The sequence below is a fragment of the Linepithema humile genome, chromosome 4, assembly GCF_040581485.1.
Source record: "Linepithema humile isolate Giens D197 chromosome 4, Lhum_UNIL_v1.0, whole genome shotgun sequence".
NCBI lineage: Eukaryota > Metazoa > Arthropoda > Insecta > Hymenoptera > Formicidae > Linepithema > Linepithema humile.
Genome location: NC_090131.1, coordinates 28,913,040 through 28,936,762, shown reverse-complemented (window position 1 = coordinate 28,936,762; position 23,723 = coordinate 28,913,040). Strand labels below are relative to the sequence as shown.

At 40.4% G+C, this 23,723-nt stretch overlaps 1 protein-coding gene across 4 annotated transcripts in view; it reads left to right on the top strand.

The window, feature by feature from the left end:
* The window catches only part of Ror (Tyrosine-protein kinase transmembrane receptor Ror), a 235,420-nt gene that overhangs the window by 197,816 nt on the left and 13,881 nt on the right, over positions 1 to 23,723 (top strand). For all 4 annotated transcript variants that reach the window (XR_010889984.1, XM_012368899.2, XM_067354184.1 and 1 more), the window contains 2 exons: positions 3,726 to 3,936; positions 4,128 to 4,287. Coding sequence is in view for 3 of the 4 variants with exons in the window: in XM_012368899.2 (XP_012224322.2) it covers positions 3,726 to 3,936; positions 4,128 to 4,287 (371 nt within the window). In the remaining variant the exon portion in view is untranslated. The remainder of the gene's footprint in view (positions 1 to 3,725; positions 3,937 to 4,127; positions 4,288 to 23,723) is intronic.

Here is a 23,723-nt window from a genome sequence, read left to right as displayed (position 1 = left end):
GCGCAATAATATTCTACGTGTGGAACAAACGCGTAACAAGCGTACGCTACGAGGGGCCGGATCGCGTAATTAGCCGAGTCGCTGTACGCTATTATACATCGCGAGTGCACGTCGTGGGTGTTCCGCAAACCTCAGGGCTGATCTTTGCCGTTGCCACCCTCCGCCGCGGGGTAGCAAGCCGCACACTTCCTACGATATTAATGATTTCCAGTCACGATCGAGTAGTATTTGCGAATCGATCAGTTACCAACTCTTCTGTAATTGGATTTTGTGAAATATTGCGTTGTTATTTTATAAATACTTAGCGCGGCAATTATAATTAGAAGATACAATATCATGAAATCATTACTTGCTTTCAACTGACAGAGAATATCATCTTGATATAGCATTCTCTTACTAAATGTCAAAAGAAAAATTTTGCCAATCTTTTTTTTTCTTCGAAAAATAGAAGCTTAATGTAACCTTAAATTATGTCGTCCCTTCAAGGCACATGATTTAAATAATTGAGAGCTAGTATACACTTCCCCTGTTTTACTATCATCCCCTCGCAATGAACGACCACTTATCTTCTCATTCCCTCGCGCAGTTTGGGAATAAATCAACCAGTTGTTTAAGACACGAAAAGAAGAAATAAATAATTTTCTAAATTATATTCTAATTATTTTTTGTACTTATAAAGACATATAAAAGCGGATATTTGTGAAATTAATTTAAATAAACGTATTGAAAATTTTGCAATCAAAAAAATATCTAAATATGAGTTTCACGACACAATTCTACAGTGAAATTTGATTTTATTAATTTTCCATTATGTATGATACGTCATATAATTTTTTTCAGTGCTTCTAAAGATCTTATTTAATTCTGCTCTCTGCCCACGTGATGTAGCCTTCTATACAAATTTCGCCGCATTATCACACAACGAGACAGCGCAAAAATATCGCCACGATGCGCCGATGGATAAGAGCGCAGTGTCGCATTTACGTACGTAAATGTATGCGGTTTTATCGCGCGTCACCGAGTTAAGAATGCACGCGCGTGTCACCGCGTGCAACGCGCTGGAAGTAGAAAGAGCGCGTTTCGCTTCAACCGACTGATAAACGCGCGGCGCCGCTTCAAAATGCATAGAATTACTTTACATAGCGAGCAGATAAAGTGCAGTCAACTGACGCACTGTGCTGCGCCGCAGGCGGTGTACGTATTTTCATCCCGCTCGTCTACAACGCCGCTAATTTCATACGCACCACCCGGCGTTGAAAACTGCGAGCCACAGTTGACACACGTCGCTCTGGATTTTTATGCAATTCACACTGGCGCATTTACGCATCCAGTTGCGTCGAGAAGCGCCAGCTTTAAACGCATTTCTAGAAATGAATTTTTTTGTTTGTTATTTTTTAATTTAATATTTGAACCAAACGCACAGATTACATATTAAATATAAAATGTTCAAATGTATAATTTCGAGAAAAATGAAACGATTAATAATGGCAATGATATGTCAGAATAGACTCCAATCTTTACCTTCGATCGTAAGAGAGATGTTTTATTCGAGTCTATGCAGATCACGAAATGCGAGTCCCCGATACGCATCTCTCGGCGATTATCCGCTTTTGAGTTATTGCGGCAAATGTTTGCAAAGTGACCTTGTTTCGCCGCGAACTTCCTAGTAGGCCTGTACCGTCGCGATGACTTACTGATCATAGGTTGATTTATATTCAATAACCAGCGGTAAACGCGGGGTTAGTTACTCCCCGTACCCACGTGCAATCACGTCCTGCCACGTGCAAACGCGGCTGATGGTACATACACAAATGTTCCTCGCGTCCGTGTATCTAAGGGCTTCGCGCTCGCGCTCACACAGACGCGCCCGTGTACGCGCGCGTTTCGTACCGATTGGCACGCACATAGACGGCAATGTAAACTCAGTGATTGGCCCTCTGTGGAAGGATAGGGTCACCCTAACCGCCCTATTCCTCCGTTTGTGTTCCTTCGCATATCAACCATCGCTTGAATTCGCCTCGCAGCAAAAACGGCTACTGATCAAGCAAAATTTAATGCAAGGCTATTTATGGATAAATATAGTTTTTTCGAAACTGGTGATTTGCAATAAAACTGAAGATTGGATTGATAACGTGCAGCGTAGAGAATTCTGCGAGATTACATTGCTATAATAACAGATTATCCAGCGTTTGAGAAATTTAACGATGCGAAATAGAGTGCATGAAATCGATTTAACGTAATAAAAAATTATAATATATATATCGCAATTGAATAAGAAAATTATAGAATTTTATTACGTTCTTCTAAATTAAATTGAAGTCGTCCGTTTTTTATAAAACTTAATTAACTCGCCTTATCTAATTAATTATATATATAAATTCTTATCCAAACGTCTCGTATGGTTTCTCAAATTTATTTCTATATTACTTTACTGTGTGAGTCATCATCAAGACAACCGTGGATAATAACCGCGCCCCATCGTGTAAACACATCGTTGGCAACCGAACGGCGCGTATCTCTTGTTACAACGGCACGTCGTAACATTACGACTGTCGGCGGTCGTGAACGTCGTCGCGTGAAATGCAGTCGCATCGGCGACATAATTAAAGTCGCCCTTTGTCCCCGCCGCGCGTTTCGCCTGAATTATTCCTGTGACTCCAGAAATTTAGTAGGAGGCGCGGAAACGCGCCGGGCCGTATCTTCGCGCGAATATACGGGATTTAAAAAGTGTGTGGCTCACGTTTCCGGAAACGTGCGCCCCGCTAAATGCATCTCGCGACGCCGTGTATCAAGCGCCTTTCGCGATAAGGGAAACTTGGCGTGATACGCATTCGTTTCGGAGACGATGAGAGGGAATGAAAGAACCACTCTGCACTAATGTATTTATATTTGCGACTACACGATTACACGCTTAGACCGTTAGAGATCGCCCTTTCGAATTGACGTTGACCAAAGCACAATCATCAGATTGTGCTCCTACTCGCCGGAAGCTGCAATTGATTGCAACATCCACATCTCTGAAGTGCTTTGTTGCCATTGCGCCGGGCTGATACCAGCATCTCGCTCGCGATTATCATGTTGCCATGCACGAACCCATATTCTCGAAGACGCGATATTAACCCGTAAGGATGTCGCGCAATTTCGCAAGCTTCGAGAAACTAATTTAACGTTCGAAGTTCGTTCATTCGTTCAGATAATTATTTTCTTGAAAATAATAGTATTATATTTGTATTATTATTATTTTTTTTTTTTTGAAAAGTTTAGTCAAACGACTTTAAAATCTACTTATGCTACGGTTAATAAAGATCGGTCGTGTAATCCGGCGTAATTGGTTTAGCCAAAGTTCTTTGCAAGCGTAACAAGGCTTGCGTAGGACTTGAGCGATAAAGTTCATATCCCTTAATGATCCCTCGTTGCAAAGTTACATTGTTATCTAGACCGCAGGTGGGATTACGAACGCGATCGATTTGCATAGGGGGGAATATCTAAAAGCATGATGTGGAATCTAAAAGCATTAGTGGCGAGTGTATCGTAATGTTGCAAAATACAGATATAAATATTCTAATATAAATCCCGGATCGCTGGATTCAAATTTTAATTATTGCTGTTTTATTTATTACAAATACCCGCCGATGTAGATATTTTTCTTCAAAAATAACTGTTTGCATATCACCGTACTTCACATTTCACTTCTATACTATAAAGAATATGTTTCACTTTCGTAGGACCGATGTGGATGCTGCGTCCGGCACGAAAAGTGGTACTTTAAAATTCGTAAGGACTCTGACAAACATCTCGAAGGACGCAGGCGCCGTCGCCCATATGCGATGCGAAGTCGTGGGCGATCCTCCACCGACAAAAATACGATGGTTCAAGAATGAAGCCCCATTAGAAGAAGATCGGCCGAAAATCACCATTAGAAAGATACACGCGCAAGTACGTGAAGCTATCAAATCGCAATTATGCAAGATTTCTTCTCAAATTAAATCTTCAATCTCTGCATTTTTACAAATCTCACTTTTCTCTTTATATTTTATATTAAAGTTCGTACTTTGAACTGTTAATTTTTAATTCTTATGTTATTATTCAGTAAACTAATAGATGTGTGCGTTCTTCTAATATTCCAGACGCATGAACATGTGGCGAAAAACTTGGCGGGAAGTCGACTAAAAATCACAAACTTAGATGTCTCCGATGTTGGCTTTTACACCTGTCGCGTTACGAATGGCAAGGATCAAATTCAGAGCGAAGGAATCCTACGAGTTGATTCATCGAAGAAATGGCAAGGTAAGTGATTCAAAATTAGCTTTTTATCAACTCCTTGCATTACGGCGCTCGAATCGACTATAATGATTGATTATATCTGGGATATTTAGTCATTCGCTGAGATATTTGATAAGATGAGATATTTTAATTTCTTACAATATATTCTTCTTCATATAATATAATATTTAAATGAGGATCACTTCTTTGAATATAACAATTGTTGTTGCGTTATTATTTTAACTTGTATTTTATTTCATTATATTTGGATTAGAAAAGATTTTTATACATATTCCGTATAAAATTACGTCCGAGCGACCGTTACGCAATTACGTTAACGAGTCTCGACGTAACCATTAGGAAGGATAATCATATCTCCTTCGTAATTTTAAAGCTGCGCGAAGCAGTTCGCCCATAATCCGGGTGGTTTGCATTTCACGGGAATAATTAAACACGCGAGTTTTAAACACGTTGCCCGTAAAATCCGGCGAATATGATATTTCCACGTCACCGAGAAACAAGTCTCGAAGGTGGGCTTTGTGGCCGTAACTCGTTCACCGAACAACACCGTAAAAAGCATTTGTAATGCGCGAAGTGAATCGCAACATTTTATCCACCCCGTCATGGTGAAAATTTTCGAGTAAACGCATTAAACGCCGTAGGTAACGCTGTATGTTTGACGCGGAAGCATTATCATAAAATGCAAAACCGCCTGACTATGAAAACGGTTATGCTGCTTGGCTCTACACCAGCTGTTGTATTGTTATCTTATGCTCCAAGGGCGTAGGCAGAATTTTCTCTACTTCGGGAAATATATTCTATCTTCATCTAATCAATCTCGATCGAAATTATTAACAGAACGTTTAAAATTCATTCTGAAGAGATTTTTCATTCGCCGCTTTCCCACAATCGTGCATAATTCAGCAAACTTCTGAAAATTTCTGTATTTTGGAAGTTAAATTATCATTGATCTCATTGACAGATAAAATAGCTGGAAGATTGAATAATAATTTGCATGCGAAGAATAATTAAATTCATCGAAAGTTTGCGCGCAATGTGATATTTGTCTGCCCACATTTTTTTTCGTAGATTAGTTCAATGTTTTTACGCTTATTTCGATTTATTTATATATATTTTTTCGCCGTTTGATATTTTATATTATTTCCATGATTTCCTGACTCGGACTTTTGAAAGACTTCTGAAGTTTGAACCCCGTAAAAGCACCCTTGCCTACGTCTCTGTTATCTTCTCTGCTCTAGTAGGTAGTTCCTGTTTACGATGCGCTACGCTTTCCGAGGTCATTCCAGTTAATGTGATATTACGGTAAATATTTAAAGACTTTAACTAAGACGATGGAATTGTCGATAAATTGTCAATTTATTTAAACTTGCTCTAAGATTACTTCAATAAATAGGGTAATGCCAACAATCTTTATCGCAAATACTTTAGCATATTATTTCCAGCAATTAATTTTTATTCTGCATAATTTTGCAAGTATTCGAAAGAAATATTCTTAACGCGAAAGAATTTATTGCGGTAAAATGCAATCGTCCACAGAGCGTCTGTAGAATCGCGAAACATTTAGTACCTGTATTTCGCTATTACGTCTATTTGCAAATGTGTTCGAGGCCGATTCAGTTTATCCTCGGAAATGAAAGAAACTACGGAAACAGAGCTTTCCTGAGTTCCCCGACTTTAAAGCTGGCAAGGAATCGTAAAAGTAATGCTGTTATACGAATACCGCGCTCCTCGCCGTAGCGAAAATCGAATCGAATTAAGAGGAAGTGAAAGTCAGGTTCGTAGTTTGCCGGCGGTCGAAGTGGGACGACGAATAAAAGCTCTTTCGTGCTTCGACTTCGAGGGAAACAAAAATAAGAAACTTAACGCGATCGTAAAACTGTCAATTTGGAGCGAGTTCACGATCGACATTCATTATAAGAGCAGATGAGAAACGAGTCGAAGAAGAGTGAAATACAGAAGAAGATATTGTTTTTCTCTACATATATTCAATATATTTTTTTATTTAACGTAGCTTTAGCTTTCAACCGCGTTAATTTATCGCGATAATAATAATTGCGATCAACTGCAAAACAACCGCCAAAATTGATTAACCTTATTCAATAACTGCCTAAATTGATATTACCGAAATAAAATTATAAAGCAATAACTATTAAATCTAATTATCCGATTAGTACATTGTCATTGTACAGTGTACAATTATTGTTTCTGATTAACATAATGTAATTTATAATAATAAAACTACATCTGCGACGAGCAAATTGTTATCCATAATATTCTACATTATTCTAATCTACAAAATCTATCGGAGATTAATCAGCTCTGGCACTGAATTATTTACCGAGATCATAATTTATTAACTTCATCGCCGTACAATATTTCATTTAAGCGCGCCGGGAAATAATTCGCCGGCTAATAGCGCACTTTCTCGCTCGCGACGCACATCCTACTTTCCGAGATCACGGATTTTTCTCTTGACATCCTTCCCGGAGTCCTGAGATGCACTTCACTTCAAGAACTTCATTATGCGTGGTGTAAATTAGTTTCAATTTATCGCGAGACGCGGACAAACTTCTTAAAGCGGAACTTCAAGCGTTTCCCCGGGACGAAGTTATTGCGCGACAGCTCTGACAAATTCTAATCCAGCCCCGTGGTGTTTCGGTTAATGCGCGAAGTACAGCAAGAACGAAGCAAACCTCAGTAAAGTCTACCTCTTGAAGATAGACAAACCATGCCGACACTTCTTCTGGTGGACGAAAGTTTGTCGTTAATGCCGCGTGAGTAGAATTTGGAGTCTGCGTCAGCAAACTGCGTTTAAGTTTCAAGGGCCCGGACTCGGCCCGGGCATACTATTAACTATTTACCATTAATCAGCCGCAAGTCAGGTATTTCTCAAGAATAGCCGGGTATTTGTATCTTGCAGCAAAGACGCGCATTATTCACAATAATTTTGCAGCTCACTGTGGCGTACGTCTAGAATTTAAAAATGTATTGTTAATTAATTATCTCTACTAATTATTAATTTATCGATATTAATTAATGAAACAATCATTATTTAATCATAAATGGAGAATTATTACAAAATTTTATAAAGATTAATGTGGTTTAATCCTAAATTTCACCGAATAATAAACATCTCGCCGTTTGAGTGTTATTTCTTTTTACGTGGCGATTTTCACGCGTTTTTCGCTGCAATTTCCCTCCAAGCTGAATGACATTTACAACTCGAGGCAGGGGCAACAGGGTGCAAACGGAGCAGGACGAAAGTCTCGCGGCTCTTCCGACCTGCTTCGACATCCTGGTCCGAAAAACGCTGTATCTCGTCTCCCGGTGACAGGACGAGGCGCCCCAGTGGAACTTCCTGTAATAAAGTTTCCGAAAAGCTCTCACGCCCGGAGGCGATGAAACAAAACTGGCGGCGTTCCTGGGACGAAGTTACCGTCGAAGAGACGCCCCTAACAAATTCTAATCTAATCCCAAGAGCCGGGGCGCCTCGGCTAATGCACGAGGCGCGGCCTGTGCACCTCTTCTCGTTCTCGTGTCCTCGTTCCGAAGCCCGGTCCTTTCGTTCCCGAGCGGCGCAGGACGAACTTTAATATTAGCACTCTGCAAGTCAAACTCGACGCTCGGAAAATTCAAACTTCTTTCCTCACCGCGGCGGGTGTCCCTCCCCCACCGCGGAATTTTAACATCGTCGCGAGAGACGAGGGTAGGACGGATCATGCGAGACTCGGCGGTGGAAGATCGCGAAGGGCGCCGAAGGGGAATCTGATTGCCGGCGATAACTTCTTCCCGAACGGCGAGGAACCTAATCGTCCGATTTGCCACCCCATAGATCTTAGCATGTTAATGTCAATCGCACCCTTCGTATTAGGACGTCGGGATTTAATTTCGTGGGATCGAAAATACCGGTTAATTAACGTAATTGACCTGCCTGGTCGACAGTGATTGATTTGAAAAATTTAAATATACTTGAATTCTATACCGATCGATATCGCGTAGCGCAGCAAATGTACTCGCACGCACCGTCATGAGAATAATTGCATTTTCTATCTAGAATTGTAGCGCATTGTATGCTTTATGCGTTATGCAAACACGATTTTATGGAAAGGTATACCGATTGCCGTGGCAGCTAAGATTTACTTTCCGCGTGTTTGCAAGCGATTGTTTCACGTGATACGGAAACCGACCAAATTCGCCGCACGTCGTCTACATCGTAAACTCCGCGCGCAATGAAATTCATATCGCAAACGTGAGACTTGGCGTACACTCGAGAGTTTCAGACTATCGCTGGCAATGTATCCTCTAAAGCTTGGCAATGTATCTTCGAAAGTACGTATTTGTTTTTAAATTTCCCGGACGTAAACTGTATAATGTAACATAATTTTGTCTTCTGCTTTATAAAAAAGTTCTAAAAGTATTATATTTCACGGAAAAGCTAACGGCAATGTTGTCTATAGAGTGACATGTCTTTCATTGCGATACAATTTTCAATTCTTTTTTACGTTCTTTAAAAAACATTCGAATGTAATTCCTAATTATTTAGAGAGAAAAATGATATAAAATATATAAAAGATGAAAAATACATATCTTGCGATACATATTAGTAAAACACGTTCGTCTGTATTGTTAACTTTCTTTTATCGAAGCCCTCGTTTCGGAACGAGCCTCTTCGATTAACGGCAGCGTTTTCTTCCTCTTTCCCGTCCCGATAGCGATGAAATGATAACATTTCGTTTAACAAACGTGTGACTCAGAAATAATAACTCGGCCATTTAGCATGGTGTTCACGTTTCGCGGCTCTTTTTATTAGCGCGGCCGAAGCGCCGGGGGTGGGCAACACGTCGGCGACGACGGAAAATTGGGAAAGGTAAATGGCCGCGTTAAAAGGGTGTCCGACCCGCACCTTCCTAATTCAGTTATCCCCGTTGCCCTCGGGTTTTTAACCCGAAGAGGCGGAACACTTAGTTACTCCGCTGCCCGTCGTAGATTTCTCACGTGCTCGCTTTGCGCGCAGGTGGCAAAATATAAAATATCCATCCCCACGCTCGTGAAACATTATTATTACGAGCTCCCCGCGGTCGGAGAACTTTTTGATAACGTTGGAAAAATAGTGGAATCCTCCTCGACGATTTCGCACTCGTTTGCACGAAGCAGCTATTATCTATTACATTTCTTTTGCGTATTTATCGCCTTTACTCACGTAACATTTTCGCACTGTGCGAGAGAAACGGGTCTATTCAGAAATTTTTTTTTTTATTACAATAAGAAATATTATTTTGATGAAAAATATATCCTTTACCTTCCTTTTTCGTATCTGCATATTTTTCCGATGCAAAAACACGCGACTCTTCTCTTTTATCTTCGCTTCTATCCTGCCTTCGTTTCTCTCGGCATGTTCAGGTAATTACGCGTAATTAGGCATCGCTATCGATTAAATTGCGCATTATTTATGAGGCCCATGTCAGCCTCGCGACACAGACTTTTAATCGCAGGATATCGGAGCACTCTTAATATAGATCGGGAATATCGATGTGAGTTTGCTCGTGGGTGAGCATAGACGCGTTTTATGCGCACATAATTGAAAAAGTTTAACCGCGACGACAGGCGTCCCGCCTCTCTGTCTCTCCTCCTCCTCCTCCTCCGTGTGTTACGATTAGTATTCTGCGTGCCCGCCAGCCGCGGTAATAGCCACGACGACGTGATATTTATGAGATTTTTTGCTGGTTGTATGCATGAAGTACTCGCTGGATCCGGATATTTCGCAGTTAGCTTTGGCTTTGTCGTGTTCGCGATTTTTTGCGGATCGACGTAAAGCTTCCCTTTCTCGCCGAAAAACGACTCTTTATAAACTATATTAAATCGTAAAATAAATGAAGAGCCTCGATTCTTTTGGAGTAAAAATGCAAAATACGTATTTTATCTTTAGTAATTTTTTTTCCTGCAAATTGGTATAAGATTTTGTAATCTGTTTGTCTATGCTAAAATTTGTTTTATTCAATACTCATAAGTAATACATTTAAAATTTCTGAGAGGTTGGTGTAAAATTGTAAAAATGATACGAGAGGGAAATAATTGATCTTATTAGATGAAATAACTTTAACGCCTCATTAATCAGCGGCATCACTCCATTTCAACTGCAATCACTGATTATAGTATAATTATAAAACCATTATTATGACACAACGCCAACCGATAAAACCGCACTTAACGAAAACTCGCCGCGAAGTGACCGATTTCCAATTCCCCCGGCGTTTTGCACCATTAAAGCGCAAATATTGGACGACCGGGAGCGCGACGGGCACAGCGCGCGACTGCGAGAGCGGCCAAAAATGCTGCCGTTGAAACAATCGAAAAAGTTGGTTTGCTCACTTGCGCGCTTCGTTGTCGTTTGTGCTTTAATATTCCACAACGCGATCGTGCCGTTGAATACATCGAGGTGAAGCCCTGGTACGTCTACGTTCCACGCGTTGCACTGCCACGAGAAACCAACGCTGTGTTATCCGTGTTCGCGGAAGCTGTTTAATTTACGGCCAAGTTAGTGTACACACAAAGCGGCGGCACACTTTGGCAGACGGAGCGAGAGAGAGAGAGAGAGAGAATTTCGAACTACATAGGCATGTAATCGTGTATAGACAAAGGGAAGTCTCAAAGCGGACCATCTAGTTTTTCTCGCAGGACACTTATCGACTTTTGTTCGATACTGTTAACTCGTGACATGCAATGTTTCACAGACAATGAAAAGTTGCAAGAATTTAAAAGAACAAAAGTTATGCATAAATAAAAAATTCCTTTTGAATTTCTCTATTTCCTAGTCTATTGTTCTCCTTCTTTATACTAAGCACTTTTTATTTTTTGTATGCGCAACTTTTTATATTTTTTTTAAACTTTAGATAGGTGGTTAATAAGTGGACTTGCGCTAATCAATGAGTGAACTATGGTTATCTCAAACGAGATATCTCTGGACGCTTGTTAATTCTGCGAAATTCTGTCCTCGAGCAAAGAGCGGGTTATGTTTACACGGGTATCGGAGCGGAACACGAGACGGGCAACTTTCCTCGATCCCTGGATGATGCATGCGGCGATACCCGGTTATTGAAATACGATATACGAGTGCCTTCATCGTATCCAGTCGGCATAATAATGCCCGGGGCATAAATTCAACTCGCGAAAAGTCTGCGTCTGACGACGCATATAGACGTAATGCACGCCCCTTTTTATACGCGATATCGTTCCCGAAAGTTGAATTTTATCCGCACGCGAGAACGAATAAATTATGTAAAAAACGAGGGACGGGAGTTGGATTTTTTTGAAAAAAAAAAACTAACTCTGAAACAATTGTAACTTTGAAAAAACTATAACTCAGAAATTTTAAATGTTAATGTATGCATTGAAACTATTGTTCTCTCCTTCGTCGGTGAAACGTTTGAAATAAACGCTATCTCTTTTTTACAATTTGTTAGCCTTAAGTAATCAGAGAAAATTCGAAGCAAAATCAAAATGATTGTAGTTATTTATTTAAGAAATGAAAAATATTTATACTGGAAATAAATAACTTTACTAGAGAGTAACTTTTTTTAATAGAAAATGTAAATAAAAACTATATAAAATACGGTTTGCTTGAAATAAACTGCTGAAAATTTTATAACACTTCCTGCTCGTATATGGCGGTAGAGTTTTCGTTATTTTTATTTTGACGGAATAAGAAAAAGTTCTCTTTAAATATCTGTTCTGCTTACGACAATGAAGCTTGGCGGTATCCAACGCATAACGGGTGCGCCGAAATCCCATCAATTCGCATCTATCGTACTATCCTATTTGCGCGAAAGAGAGAAAGCGCTATCACGGTGCAACTTCGTGCGAAATATCGACTGCGACGTTACGAGCCGCGATTTACAGTCAAGCACAATTAAGTAGCTCAACTGCAAACTCTCTTCGACGCGTCCGAAACTTGGGCTGAAAGTTCCGCGCGCGTAACACGGACCCGGGTTATAGTTGTTCCCGCAGCAATTTGGGCAATTAATCAGCGGCTGTTTAGCGATGAGACGAAACTGGACCGCTGCTGCGTTATAGAATGGTGCATAAAATTATTGTTACTCCGACCGCTCCATCGACGAAGCGTCGATGAGCGCATCGGCACATTCACGGTGATTAATAATTTCACTATTTTTGCCATTACACTCACCGCTACGCAAAGTGACGTTTTACGTCAAAATTTCTCGATTCGTGGTTGAACTTATTTACCGCAGCGTCGATATCTTGTCTTCGTCGTGAAATACTTCTTGCATAATATGCTAAGCATTCAAATTGCTCTCAAGATTTTCTGACACTAAAAATGTTATTTTACAGTTAATTAGAAATTTTTATGTAATTTATAATACTTGTGAACATTATAATGTCTTAAATTTTCTTTCTCGCGGTAATGCCGGCAATGGTACAAGCCGCAAAATTTATGGAAGAAAGTGTAATTTGTGGCATATAATCCCAGTGGAGTGCGAAATAATCTTTGGGATACATGCCTGCATTAACCTTAGAATCTTAAAAGGGCAAAGGGTCTACAAGTAATCCCATTCTGTCCCGTTAAAATTAAAGCCGTGTATATAAAGCGGGATTTTGTTCAGTTTTCTCGTAACTCAAAACGAAAATTTATATATTATTTATTCAACCGCATATAATAATGAATTATTCAGCGCTACTAATCACACAACGCAAATATGCACATAGCAAAAGTCGGTTCGATTTAATTCTTTTATCAATAGTTTCGTTTCAATTAGTGCGATTGTTAGATAAGAACTTTGCGATCGTTTTTTTTTTCGTAAGGTGCAAGTATACAGTTCAAATTGCAATTGGTCTTGCAACGGTCAGCGTTTTTCTCGAGTAGCGAACATTACGAACGATGTGATTGAACGCGAAGAGCAGACCTTCGGAACACCGTATCGCTTAAACGGAACTTGTACTTGGCCGGTGCACGGGAATACATACGCGCGTATCTTCCCACAAGCGAAGTATAACTCACAACGACTCTTTCCCCGACCGGTACAACTACGACTGTTTATTTCCTGTACATTAATCTCGACTGAACGACCCCTCCCCCCTCGCCGCCTCTCTCTCTCTCTTTCTCCCGAGGTACACAATTAACGATTGATCGATGGCCGTCGGTCTTTTTATTTTGCTTTAAACGATCCCTTCCGACTTCGTCGTGCTTAAGCCGAATTTACACGGGGCTCACTCTTGATGAGCGTCCCGAATAAATCATTTGACGTGAATTCATCGGGCGAACGCAAGCTTTTTTTACGTCGAAGCGTATCGCCGGAAGAAAATTACACAATATCGCTGACAGCGACTGCGACCGGTTTAATTTCGATAAATTTAATTATGATTTGCATATAATTCATTTACCATTCAATTGTCAAATTAATATTCCGTGCTATTGACGCGGCTTTACGCGGATTTCGTCGCATTTCCAGTGTCCCTAATAAACATCATCAGAGATCATTTTCGTGTGTCTGCATCAAAATCTAAATTAAATAAATTTACATCGAAATGTGAGTTTTATATCCGTAATATTGTCCGTAATTTAATCCAATAAATTTTCACATCTTTTATCGACGTTAAAAGTAATTATTATAATTTCGTCGTTAACATTTAATTTACATAATTAGTTAATTAATTCATTCTCATTTTACAGCTTCATAATTGAAAATAAATCGTGTAAAATCTTTCTTAAGCATACTTGCGTGATATTTGTTTGACCAGCTCACAGAATATCTGATTCGGTTTTTGCGGTTCGCAATTTACTGTACGATTAAGCGTGTTCGGCCGCGGAATCTCATCTGCGGAATCGCGATCTCTTGTACTCGTGCATTGAGAGAGGAAGAGAAAGAGAGAGAGAGGCAGACAAGGGCGAATTCAGCGAATGCAAGCATACGCCAGAGGTCGGGCTTATCTTGAATCGCGGGGTTAGTCACGCCTGCCTCTCCCTCTCTCTCTCTCTCTCTCTCTCTCTCTCTGTGTGTGTCTCGAAGATGCTTTCGCGCCCCGCGGCACGGCTTTAACTTTGTACGAAAGTTAGGTACCGCTCACGCCGAAAGCTTCAATCTCGGGACACGCGCGGCCTTAACGAGATAGGTCTTGCCGACGGTCCCTTAATGAACTCGATCAACGTTTAAGCGCAAATTCGAGCGGCTCTCGCGTGTAATGACATTGCGCACGTGATGGCGTTTTAGAATAATATCGTGACAATGCCATTTTTCCTCGCACGAAAGTGTAACGTAATGAGATGACATATAGAGAGTATGCGGGGAGAATAAAGTCGATCTTCATCTCCGTTCAAGAAAAATTAAAATGTATATCTTATGGAAGGAAGATCTGAATTAAAAATAAAGACATGAAAAAAGTTACAAAATTTACATCGTAAAATATTGAATTAGAAAGTATTAGCATACTGTTGCATTAATAAATGTCAAGCAAAAGACTAAAAAAACGTTGAAGTATTTATTACATATTTGCAAAATTGATTTATTTAATTAATCAAATGTATTTTATTATTTCTAATAAATTTAGCATTTTGTATTTCACTCGAAAATGTAGCGTGAATATAATTATTCCGAATTAAGTATCGCGCTGCAAATTTTCGCTGCTCGCAGAATTAAGAGGATGGATAATGAAGATCCTTTTGGGATACGTCCGGGAACACTTGACTCAGGCAACAGATATTAACCAAATACATGGGGGCGCGATGTAACGAGCACGCAGTTAAATTATAGCGGGCTGAATCGAAGTTGATGCGATTAATTGGTTGCATGTCCGTGTTCGTTGCACCTAGTGCCATCAACGAGACGAGCGCGGTGAAACGTAATTATCGTCTCTCGGGCTGAAACAGCCTGTACTTGTTGCGGCGATATATACGCGTTATGTACGATACCGGTTTACATAAACACACATCCATGTATAACCGTCCGCCTCACCCACTCGCGGCGAACGTGCGGCAGATGCATGTGCTTCGTGCACTCGCGAACACAAAACACGCCCTCAGCCCGGAGGCCCTACAAGGATAATTTGGGATAACCGCGACGGTAAAATCCGCATATCAGAGTCATACAGCCGGAAAACTTGAAATTTACTTCGAATCGGAAGTAAACAGAAAGTCGCGAAATGCAAACACGCTATTTGCGTTAATGCCGAGATTACTGTAATTCCTAGAGCTTGCATAAATTAAAAGAGAATGTAAACAGAATGCTATTTTTAAACAATGATAACGTTATAGTTAACGACGAGATAATCAGAAGTTTTCTAGATTTATTATCTGATTCATTTTACAGCTCAATGGATCGTAAAAGCTGCCGTAACTAACGCAAACGCAATAAAGATACGTAATTTCTTCGTAGAAAATATAATAAATTTAGGGTTAGATATACTGATTGTACATACTTTCATGTTTTTTTTTTATGAAGCTATATGTATTTTCAACGATCGTAAATTTAGAGACGCATTTGCAAAAGTGTGCCATTTACGATGTTTATCAACCTTGTGCGAGACCATGAAATCAGGTTTCCGAGAAACCATTTTGGGTTTATTGTGTCCGCGGAAATGGCATTTCCTCTGTTTCGAATACGCTTTCGTGCGGCGGAAACTTCCACCAAGAAATTCGCGTTAGTTACACATGCAAAGCTCATGTGAGGCGCTTCCCAGAGATTCCACGCGTAACAATCGAACCTCGCTTTGCTACACGCATTTACGAGTTTGCAGCCGGAATAATTGAAATGCAGCTTCTATTGTGTATCAATTCTCTGATTTTGTATAATTTTTTATAACATCTTAAAATTCTGAATTTTTAATTCGGACTGATTTTTATTCTTTCCTATTTTATTTAGGCGTCTAAATTGCACATTTAAAGACGAAAGTGATGATATTGTTGTTGGTAAAGTAAAAATATTTATTACAAATCTAAATTCACCAGGTGGAAATTTAAAACACCGATATTTCAATATTTTTAAACATTTTTATCTGCATACAAAACATTGGTACGTAATGTTGAGTATCTTTTGATGGTTTGTCCACAAGCGTATTAATTGAAATCTCATTTCTTCGTTTTTAAGATTGTCGTAAATTATTTTCCCCCGCAAAACGCGACGTTGGCGTGACACGGAATCGAATGCGTGCCGTAACGAATGGCTCCGTACACTCGCATTACGGCGGACCGCAGATTCCTTTCCTTCTTTTTTTTTTTTTTTTGCTGTCGCGGTTGCAAGTACGCACTTGTGTGAAAGCGCTCAATTTCGACCACATGCTCTCCTATTCGTTTCCACCGCTGATTTTCTCACTACTGTATAAAGTTTCACACCTCGATACTCGTAAGTGTACTCGCGTACACTTCAGACATCGTAAATAGCGGACGGAGATTTTTAAAGCAGGTAATTTTGAAAGAAGATGAAAAGCGTTGTAATTGATAGCTGGAGGGAAAATCTCGCAGTGAATTAAAGTGTTTTACGTAACGCACGACGCGTCTTTTATCACTAGTGGTTTTTTTTTTTTACAATTTCCTGTCAGCAATGAGGATAGCAATGTATTTCCCGATTCATTTCCGGAGCAGAGATTTAATAAGTGCGAAATTTGTTTTACGCGTAGAATAAAATACGTCGGATGAATCGATATCAATTTCCTCTCTTGTTTAAATTCGAATGAGTCAAGTGTACTCCGCAATCTTAGTCCACTTCCGACGACTTAGTTCTCGTTTCATCGATCGTACACGACTGCATGTAGTGCTACCGGTATAATTCTAGAGTCTTCGTATCGGCCAATTCATTACACGGTCGCAAAACACGTAGCACCGCTGTTGCTTTTTCGCTCTTGTTGCCGGCGAGGCGACTGCGGATTCCACCTTCTGACTGATTTTATCTCTCTCGCCGCCTCTCGCGCAGCTCTTGATACCTCGCCTCTCTGTCTTCTTTTCTCGCTTTCTTGTTTCTTTTAGGATGTTACTTCGTGCCTGATAGCTGATAGCCGGACCGTGATTTCGTTCGGACTTAACTAGCTCGCGTTTTTGCAAAATTTTGCGCGGATCTCTCGATTTTATCACGTCACGTTATTTCACAATACCTTGTACGATATTTCTAATTAAACGTAAAGTAACAGTGATCACGCCATGAAAAGGACTTTTATATTAGTCAACGCAACAAATAATGAATATTTTACAAATGCTGCATTTTCCTTTTTGTAAAATTGCAACTTCTGCGAAAATAACTTTCGACAGAGTTTTTTGCGACCTACAATATTCAAAGATAAGAATGCAATCCGAAGGAAACTTTCCATACTAAGCGGTGTCGCGAAAACTTATCAAGTCAACAATATCGCAGACGCACCCACGTTTTCGACCCCGAACTCGGGATTGCAATGCGCCGAAACCCGAAGGGTTCGGCGAGTAAAACGCATTTAGATAGGAACCGCATACACGCGATCGCGTTATCGACATCGTCCGCGTTCGAATCGCAATTTTTTCCCGTTCCGTTACGAACACGGCGGATCCCAGTGCGCTCAGGGCACACGCGGCGCGGCAGATTTGTATATAGCGCCGATGGCGCTAACACCCGTAGTCCCTCTAAAAGCTGGGCTTAAAGGACTTAACAATCCGCGCTTCGCGTAATCTCGCATGAATCTTCATCATTTGCATTCCCGTCGTGTCGAGCCTGTACGCCGCATCCACGCGTTTCTAATCTCTCTAACACGCGCGAGTACCGATGCACCAATCTTAATGCAGACAAACAGAAAGCGAGGGGAAAGAGAGAGAGGCAGAGATCAAGATAAGAGAAAAGATAGGGTCGAAATTTTTCCTCCAAAGAAAATTCCGTCGAAACAAAATACACAATAATTATGGCTGCATTTAAAATTATGACTCTAACGAAAGTCGCAAATATGATTTACGAATCAGGGATTATTAATAAGTTTAGGACGGATGGAAAGAGCGAGAAAGAATTTTATTATGTGTCGTGAAATGAAATCCTGGACGGGAGCTCCGAACAAGAGACACAAAGAAAATGCAATGAGCAAAAAGAAAGGCAGCAGATGTTAACGTCAACATTTTGCCCGGATGTAACTCGGAAAGAAACAAGAGAAAAAGGAGAAGCGAGAAAGAGATTAAGGGACAGAGAAGAGGCGCGGGGGGCTGCGAAGGGATGGTTACGAAGGGAGAAGCGCTTTCGATGAAAGCAGGGCGAGAGGGAAAAGGAGGAAATACCGACGAGGACGACGAAGGCTATTTACCCGCGTCATAGGATGCGGTGCCGGCAGTCCGCTTGTACATAGTCCATACAAATCCATGGTTTGACCTTTCGTATGTCGTATCGAGCTGCCCGAAGCGTTTATGATACACAGATAGCGCGAAACATGGTTCTCCGACGTTTCAAAAATAGTGGTCATTGTGAATTGTAATACTTGTAGCACAAGATTGCTTCAGGAGTATCGAAAGAGACGATCTTCTCCAACAGTTGGAGCATGCATGAAGGAATAATCGTTCAACTTATGCGATATTTCTGTAAACCTGAATAGTGACATAATTTTATTTCATATTTGTAAGACGAATTTCCGATTATTGCACAAACCACTGCTTTCATTAATTATTTCAACGATCTTTACATTATTTGACAGAATATAAATGATTTCTCTCTTAGAATTAAAAGTAGATCTAAGATAGCAAGATATTATTGAATTAAAAAAATCACGAACTCGATTTATAAATCACATCTCAGAATATCTGCATACGTAACAGACGAGTGAGAAGGTGAAGGAATCGCGATCGACCAGCAGCTAATTGAATCAATATAGATCTTAACGCGAACACTGCCGACTCACACTTCTCGCCGCAAGTTATGCTCGACCGAGCGCAGCTTGTATCGATAATGGGTAGCGCCGACTCAACGATTGAATTTTGCGAGATCGCAGTTGCACAGGTCCGGCTTATCGTGGCCAGTGCTTGTCACTTATCGAACCCATTGGCCGAACCCGCCCGGTCAGCTATCGCCTATGAATCGCAGGTATGCGACCGACACAGCGGCGCGCGAGTTTCGACATCTGGCACCGGCTGCGCTATCGATATAACGGCGGTTAGGGTTAAATCCGAGAGAATGAACGGTAGCTGCGGTATGCGGCACGGATTAAGCTCCGGTCGGCAGGCGATCCGCGAGATCTCTCGCCGTCAACAGATCTCGGCTGCTACGTGATGCGTGAAATGGATACAGGCCGGGCGCCATGTAGATCTCTAAACAATAAGCGGGGTTATTAGTCTTGCCCGCCGCTGCGTTCAGGATTATAGATCGGTATCGCGATTCCGAGCGTTATTTGCGCTGCGAGGAAGGGATTTGTCTATATCGCGTTTTGTTTATACTCTCCCGTCATCTCAAATTTCTTGTTTATTTTACTCGTGAAAAAGGAAACGAAATATTTTTGAGAAAATGGATACCTGCTTCAAGCTATTCGTATGTGTGAATTGGGAAACACAAGAAAAATCTCTTTATGGCATCTTTCGTCTGATAAAATTCGATCTGATAATTTTTAGACACCCTGTGTGCATAGGTGCAGCTGGTAAAACGGATAAAACGTAATGGCGCGGTGCACCCTTGTATCGACATTTCGGATAATCCTGGGGGTCGCGCAGCAGCGCGTAGAAACGCCGGGCTGTGTAAACTATGTTGCCCGGCACCGGTCATGTATTTATTAAACATGGCCCCACCCTGCGACCAGTCCACCCTGCGTCCCCCTTGCCCTCAGGAAATGATACGCGGGATGCACTCTATCGGTTTATATTTCTCCATCGCCATCCTCCATCGTCCATTTCTATCTGGAAAATTCGCGGACGAAACGCGTGACAATTATATCTCTTTTCGGTCGATGACCCCGTCGATACGTTTCTCACTTTTTTCTCGTTCTACGTGATGTTCGATTTTTTTTTTCAATTTTTTTCGAGACGAAAGTTTTAACGAGAAAAAGAGAAAAGCATAGAATTTTTTTGTCGTTCGCGTTTATCAAGCGTTATATTGTGCCCGTATTGTTATAAGCTGTAACATATCGACAAGCCATGTGGAGCAGATCAATCGCTTTCGAGATCAATTAAAAAGATGGAAGCGAGGAGAATATATGCGTGCAGGTTTTCAAAAAAGAAATGAAAAAAACTCAAATTGTGATCAAAAAGGACAAGGAATCAATTTGAAATCAATTGCACATATCTAATAATGAACAAACGTCATGAGAATTTTAATGAAACAACGTTGATAATGATAATTTATAAAAAGCTACATAACAATGTTTACATTGAAGCAATGTCGATAACCGATCATTGAGCGTAAAAACATATAGAAATCTATCGAAACAAAATTTAATTTAATTGAAATATTTTCAATCTACTGTAAAAGTATAAGTTATGTATATTAGAATACCGATAACTTTTTCAAAAAACTTTTCAGGAAAAAGCAGAGAAAACAAAGTAGCGGTGTTTAAGGAAAAATTTCGCCCGCGCTTTTAGTTAATTAAAAGAATAGAATAAACTCTATGACTTTCGTGAACAGCCGCAATTTAAACAATATTTTGTTTACATTGCACTCCAAATTGTGGTGTGCGGTACACGGGCGCGTTTGTCGAATTTCACGGCACAATTATTTAGAGATTATGTCGCAACAGTTAATGCGCGAGTACGCGTTATTGTAATTTCCATTGTTGCAATCTCAATGGCGCATCTTAGCGTTACGATATCCGGTGAATGGGAACACGTTTTGCAGGTACAATGGAAGTCGAATAATCGATATCGAATGTCGAACGTGCGAAATCAAACATTGAAGCCGTCCATTATGTTGCGTTGAATATCGAAGCGCATTGTGCGGCGTATGGAAAAGTGCTTGCATCGCATCGCACGCACGCCCACTGACGTGAATTAACATTAAAATTGAAAGCATCAGAATAAAATCATTGTAACGATACGCCTCGTCATCTTGAAACACCTGCGTTCGAGCTAAATCTGACGATTTCAGAGTTTGGCGTGACAATAACAAGCAGCACATAACGTGCGGCTGTTTGTAGTAGAATATTTTAAGTAGATGAATGATACAAATAGCCAGACTTAAAGTAGACATACGCTTAAGCAGTCAGACATGGATACCGTGCTTGATCAAAAATATTCGATATATTAGATATTCCTTTCAGAAAGGATAATTTCAAGTTGTTTTTCATGTATTATCTCACGTCAAAAATTGATTTTAAATTAATTTCTTCGACAATTTCTGCGCGTTCTGTTTCCGTTTCTAATTATTATATATCGTTTGCTCGACTCGGGAGCATAAAACGCACAATAACCATAATTCCTCGATACCGATTACACCCTCGGAAAGTTCCCGACGCTTTAACGGCGCAGCTTAAGACTTTGTTTTTACGTGGATTTCCACTTTCCGCGCTCTATCGCCACTCTTGACTATCGATTTACGATCGCATGAAAGGCAGAAACCAATTTCGGGCGGTCATTTGCTCCAGAAGCGAGCCTGCATCTCCCTCTCCCTCTTCCTCTCTTTCTCCCGCTCCGCTGCACTCGCTTCATTTTTTATCTCTTTGTCTCGCGGAATAAAAGCGGATAAAATAGCGCGTTTGCCGATATTTACATAGGCCACGTGTAACACGCGCGCGCACTCGATTGAAAATCGCACAAACACTCTGTGAATATTTGATCCCGCAACGCAATGTATTCCCGTTAAACTCCTGACAAAATCGCGATGGCGTGTTTCCGCTTCGCGAACGGGACCTCTGCTGATGAGGCAATTATGTACACTCGATTCGAGTGTAGCTCATTACGCGGCTGTCGTGTAAACTCACACATCAGGCCGACTAATCGTTCAACCTTATGACTAACTTCTGATTTATAACGTGACGAGGGTTGATCACTTGTTTATGACGACAGCCAATTGTCATTCAACTACAAATTACATCTTTTGTTAAACCAAAAATAAAATTAAATATTACAAATCAGTTTCTTATGCTCTTATAAAGTAAATTATGAGCGAAAATTCTAGCAAATGATTTAACAGAATAATTCTGATCAACGGCTTCTTTTTCGTTTTGCGGAAGTATTAATTAAAATAAATATTGTATTACTGCTTTTCCATTCTATATGAAAAGTATTAACGATAAGCACAAATAATGCCACCAATAATCTTTTTAAATATTTTATAAATAAATACCGGGAAAATTTTATTTTTGATAATTTGCTATTATTATATTCGAAAACTAATACATTCCGCTGAAATTTTCCAGCGTGACAGCAGCGCGCTGTTAAACCGTGGCGGAGCGGATTTACAGGATAGCGTACAACCGTACGGTAAATCTCCGATTTTAAAGGACTTATGATAATCGACGAGTGTCGAAGCCGCGGTAAATTTCACACGGAGTTCCGAGAACGATAAAACAGGTAATCTCCGCGAAAATGCTTTCGACGCTTTCGATAATACCAAAAAGGGTCGTCAGGATTATTACAGTGATCTCTAGGAACGCTTTCGATTAAGCCGGCGCTCATGATTGATGTTAAATACGTGTTGCGCGCCGACGAGCTAGAATTAATCCCTTGAACGTATTTTCTCCGCGCTTGTAGCTTGTAACTTTTGCATCTATGTATATTGTGTGTGCTCAGTTTATAATTATTTTATAATTATTTATCACTAGCTGCAATTCCATTATGCGATACTGCACACTTTTCAAAAAATTAATTTGAATATCTAAAAGCGTCTCATGAAAAATTCAAGTTTTGCCTCTCTCAAAAAAAAAAAAAAAAAAAAGAGCGTGATACTGAAAAGGCTGAAACTGTTCTGACGCCAGCCATTGTTCAGGCGATATCACGGTGGCACGCCTATATGGGACACCGTGTACAGAAATACATCGAAATAAATGAGGGCTTTCAGATGAATCGATGAAAGACCGCAAACGCGCCATGGCGCCGCAGATTGCGATTCGTGTGAGACGGGTCTCAAAAGTTCCTCCGCCGGTATTATTTACGCGCCACACCGACGATATTTCTTCGGGAAATCTACGGAGTCGATCTGACTCACTCCGAGACACGTTGCGTTATTCGCCCAAGGGAGACTCGATGTTATCTCGCGCGTATTGTAGTATCGCCTAACAAATCTTCACTATGAATCTGAAGAACGCAAGAATTTTCTCTGAATTATAACAGTTGGTGCGTTATTTATAATCGAAATTAACATTTAATTATTATTGTTGTCGATAATATTTCATTTTTTATATCACATTATTATCATTGCACGCTGAATATTGATCTTTGCGATAATAGAGATGCAAAATTTCGTCTAGTGCTTTCATCTCATCGTCGTTTCGCGAAAGCTGACGAGAAAAATGCAAATAATTCCGGCAGGAAAGAAATAAAAGCTTATCGCTTCGATATGTAGAACCTGCTGCCG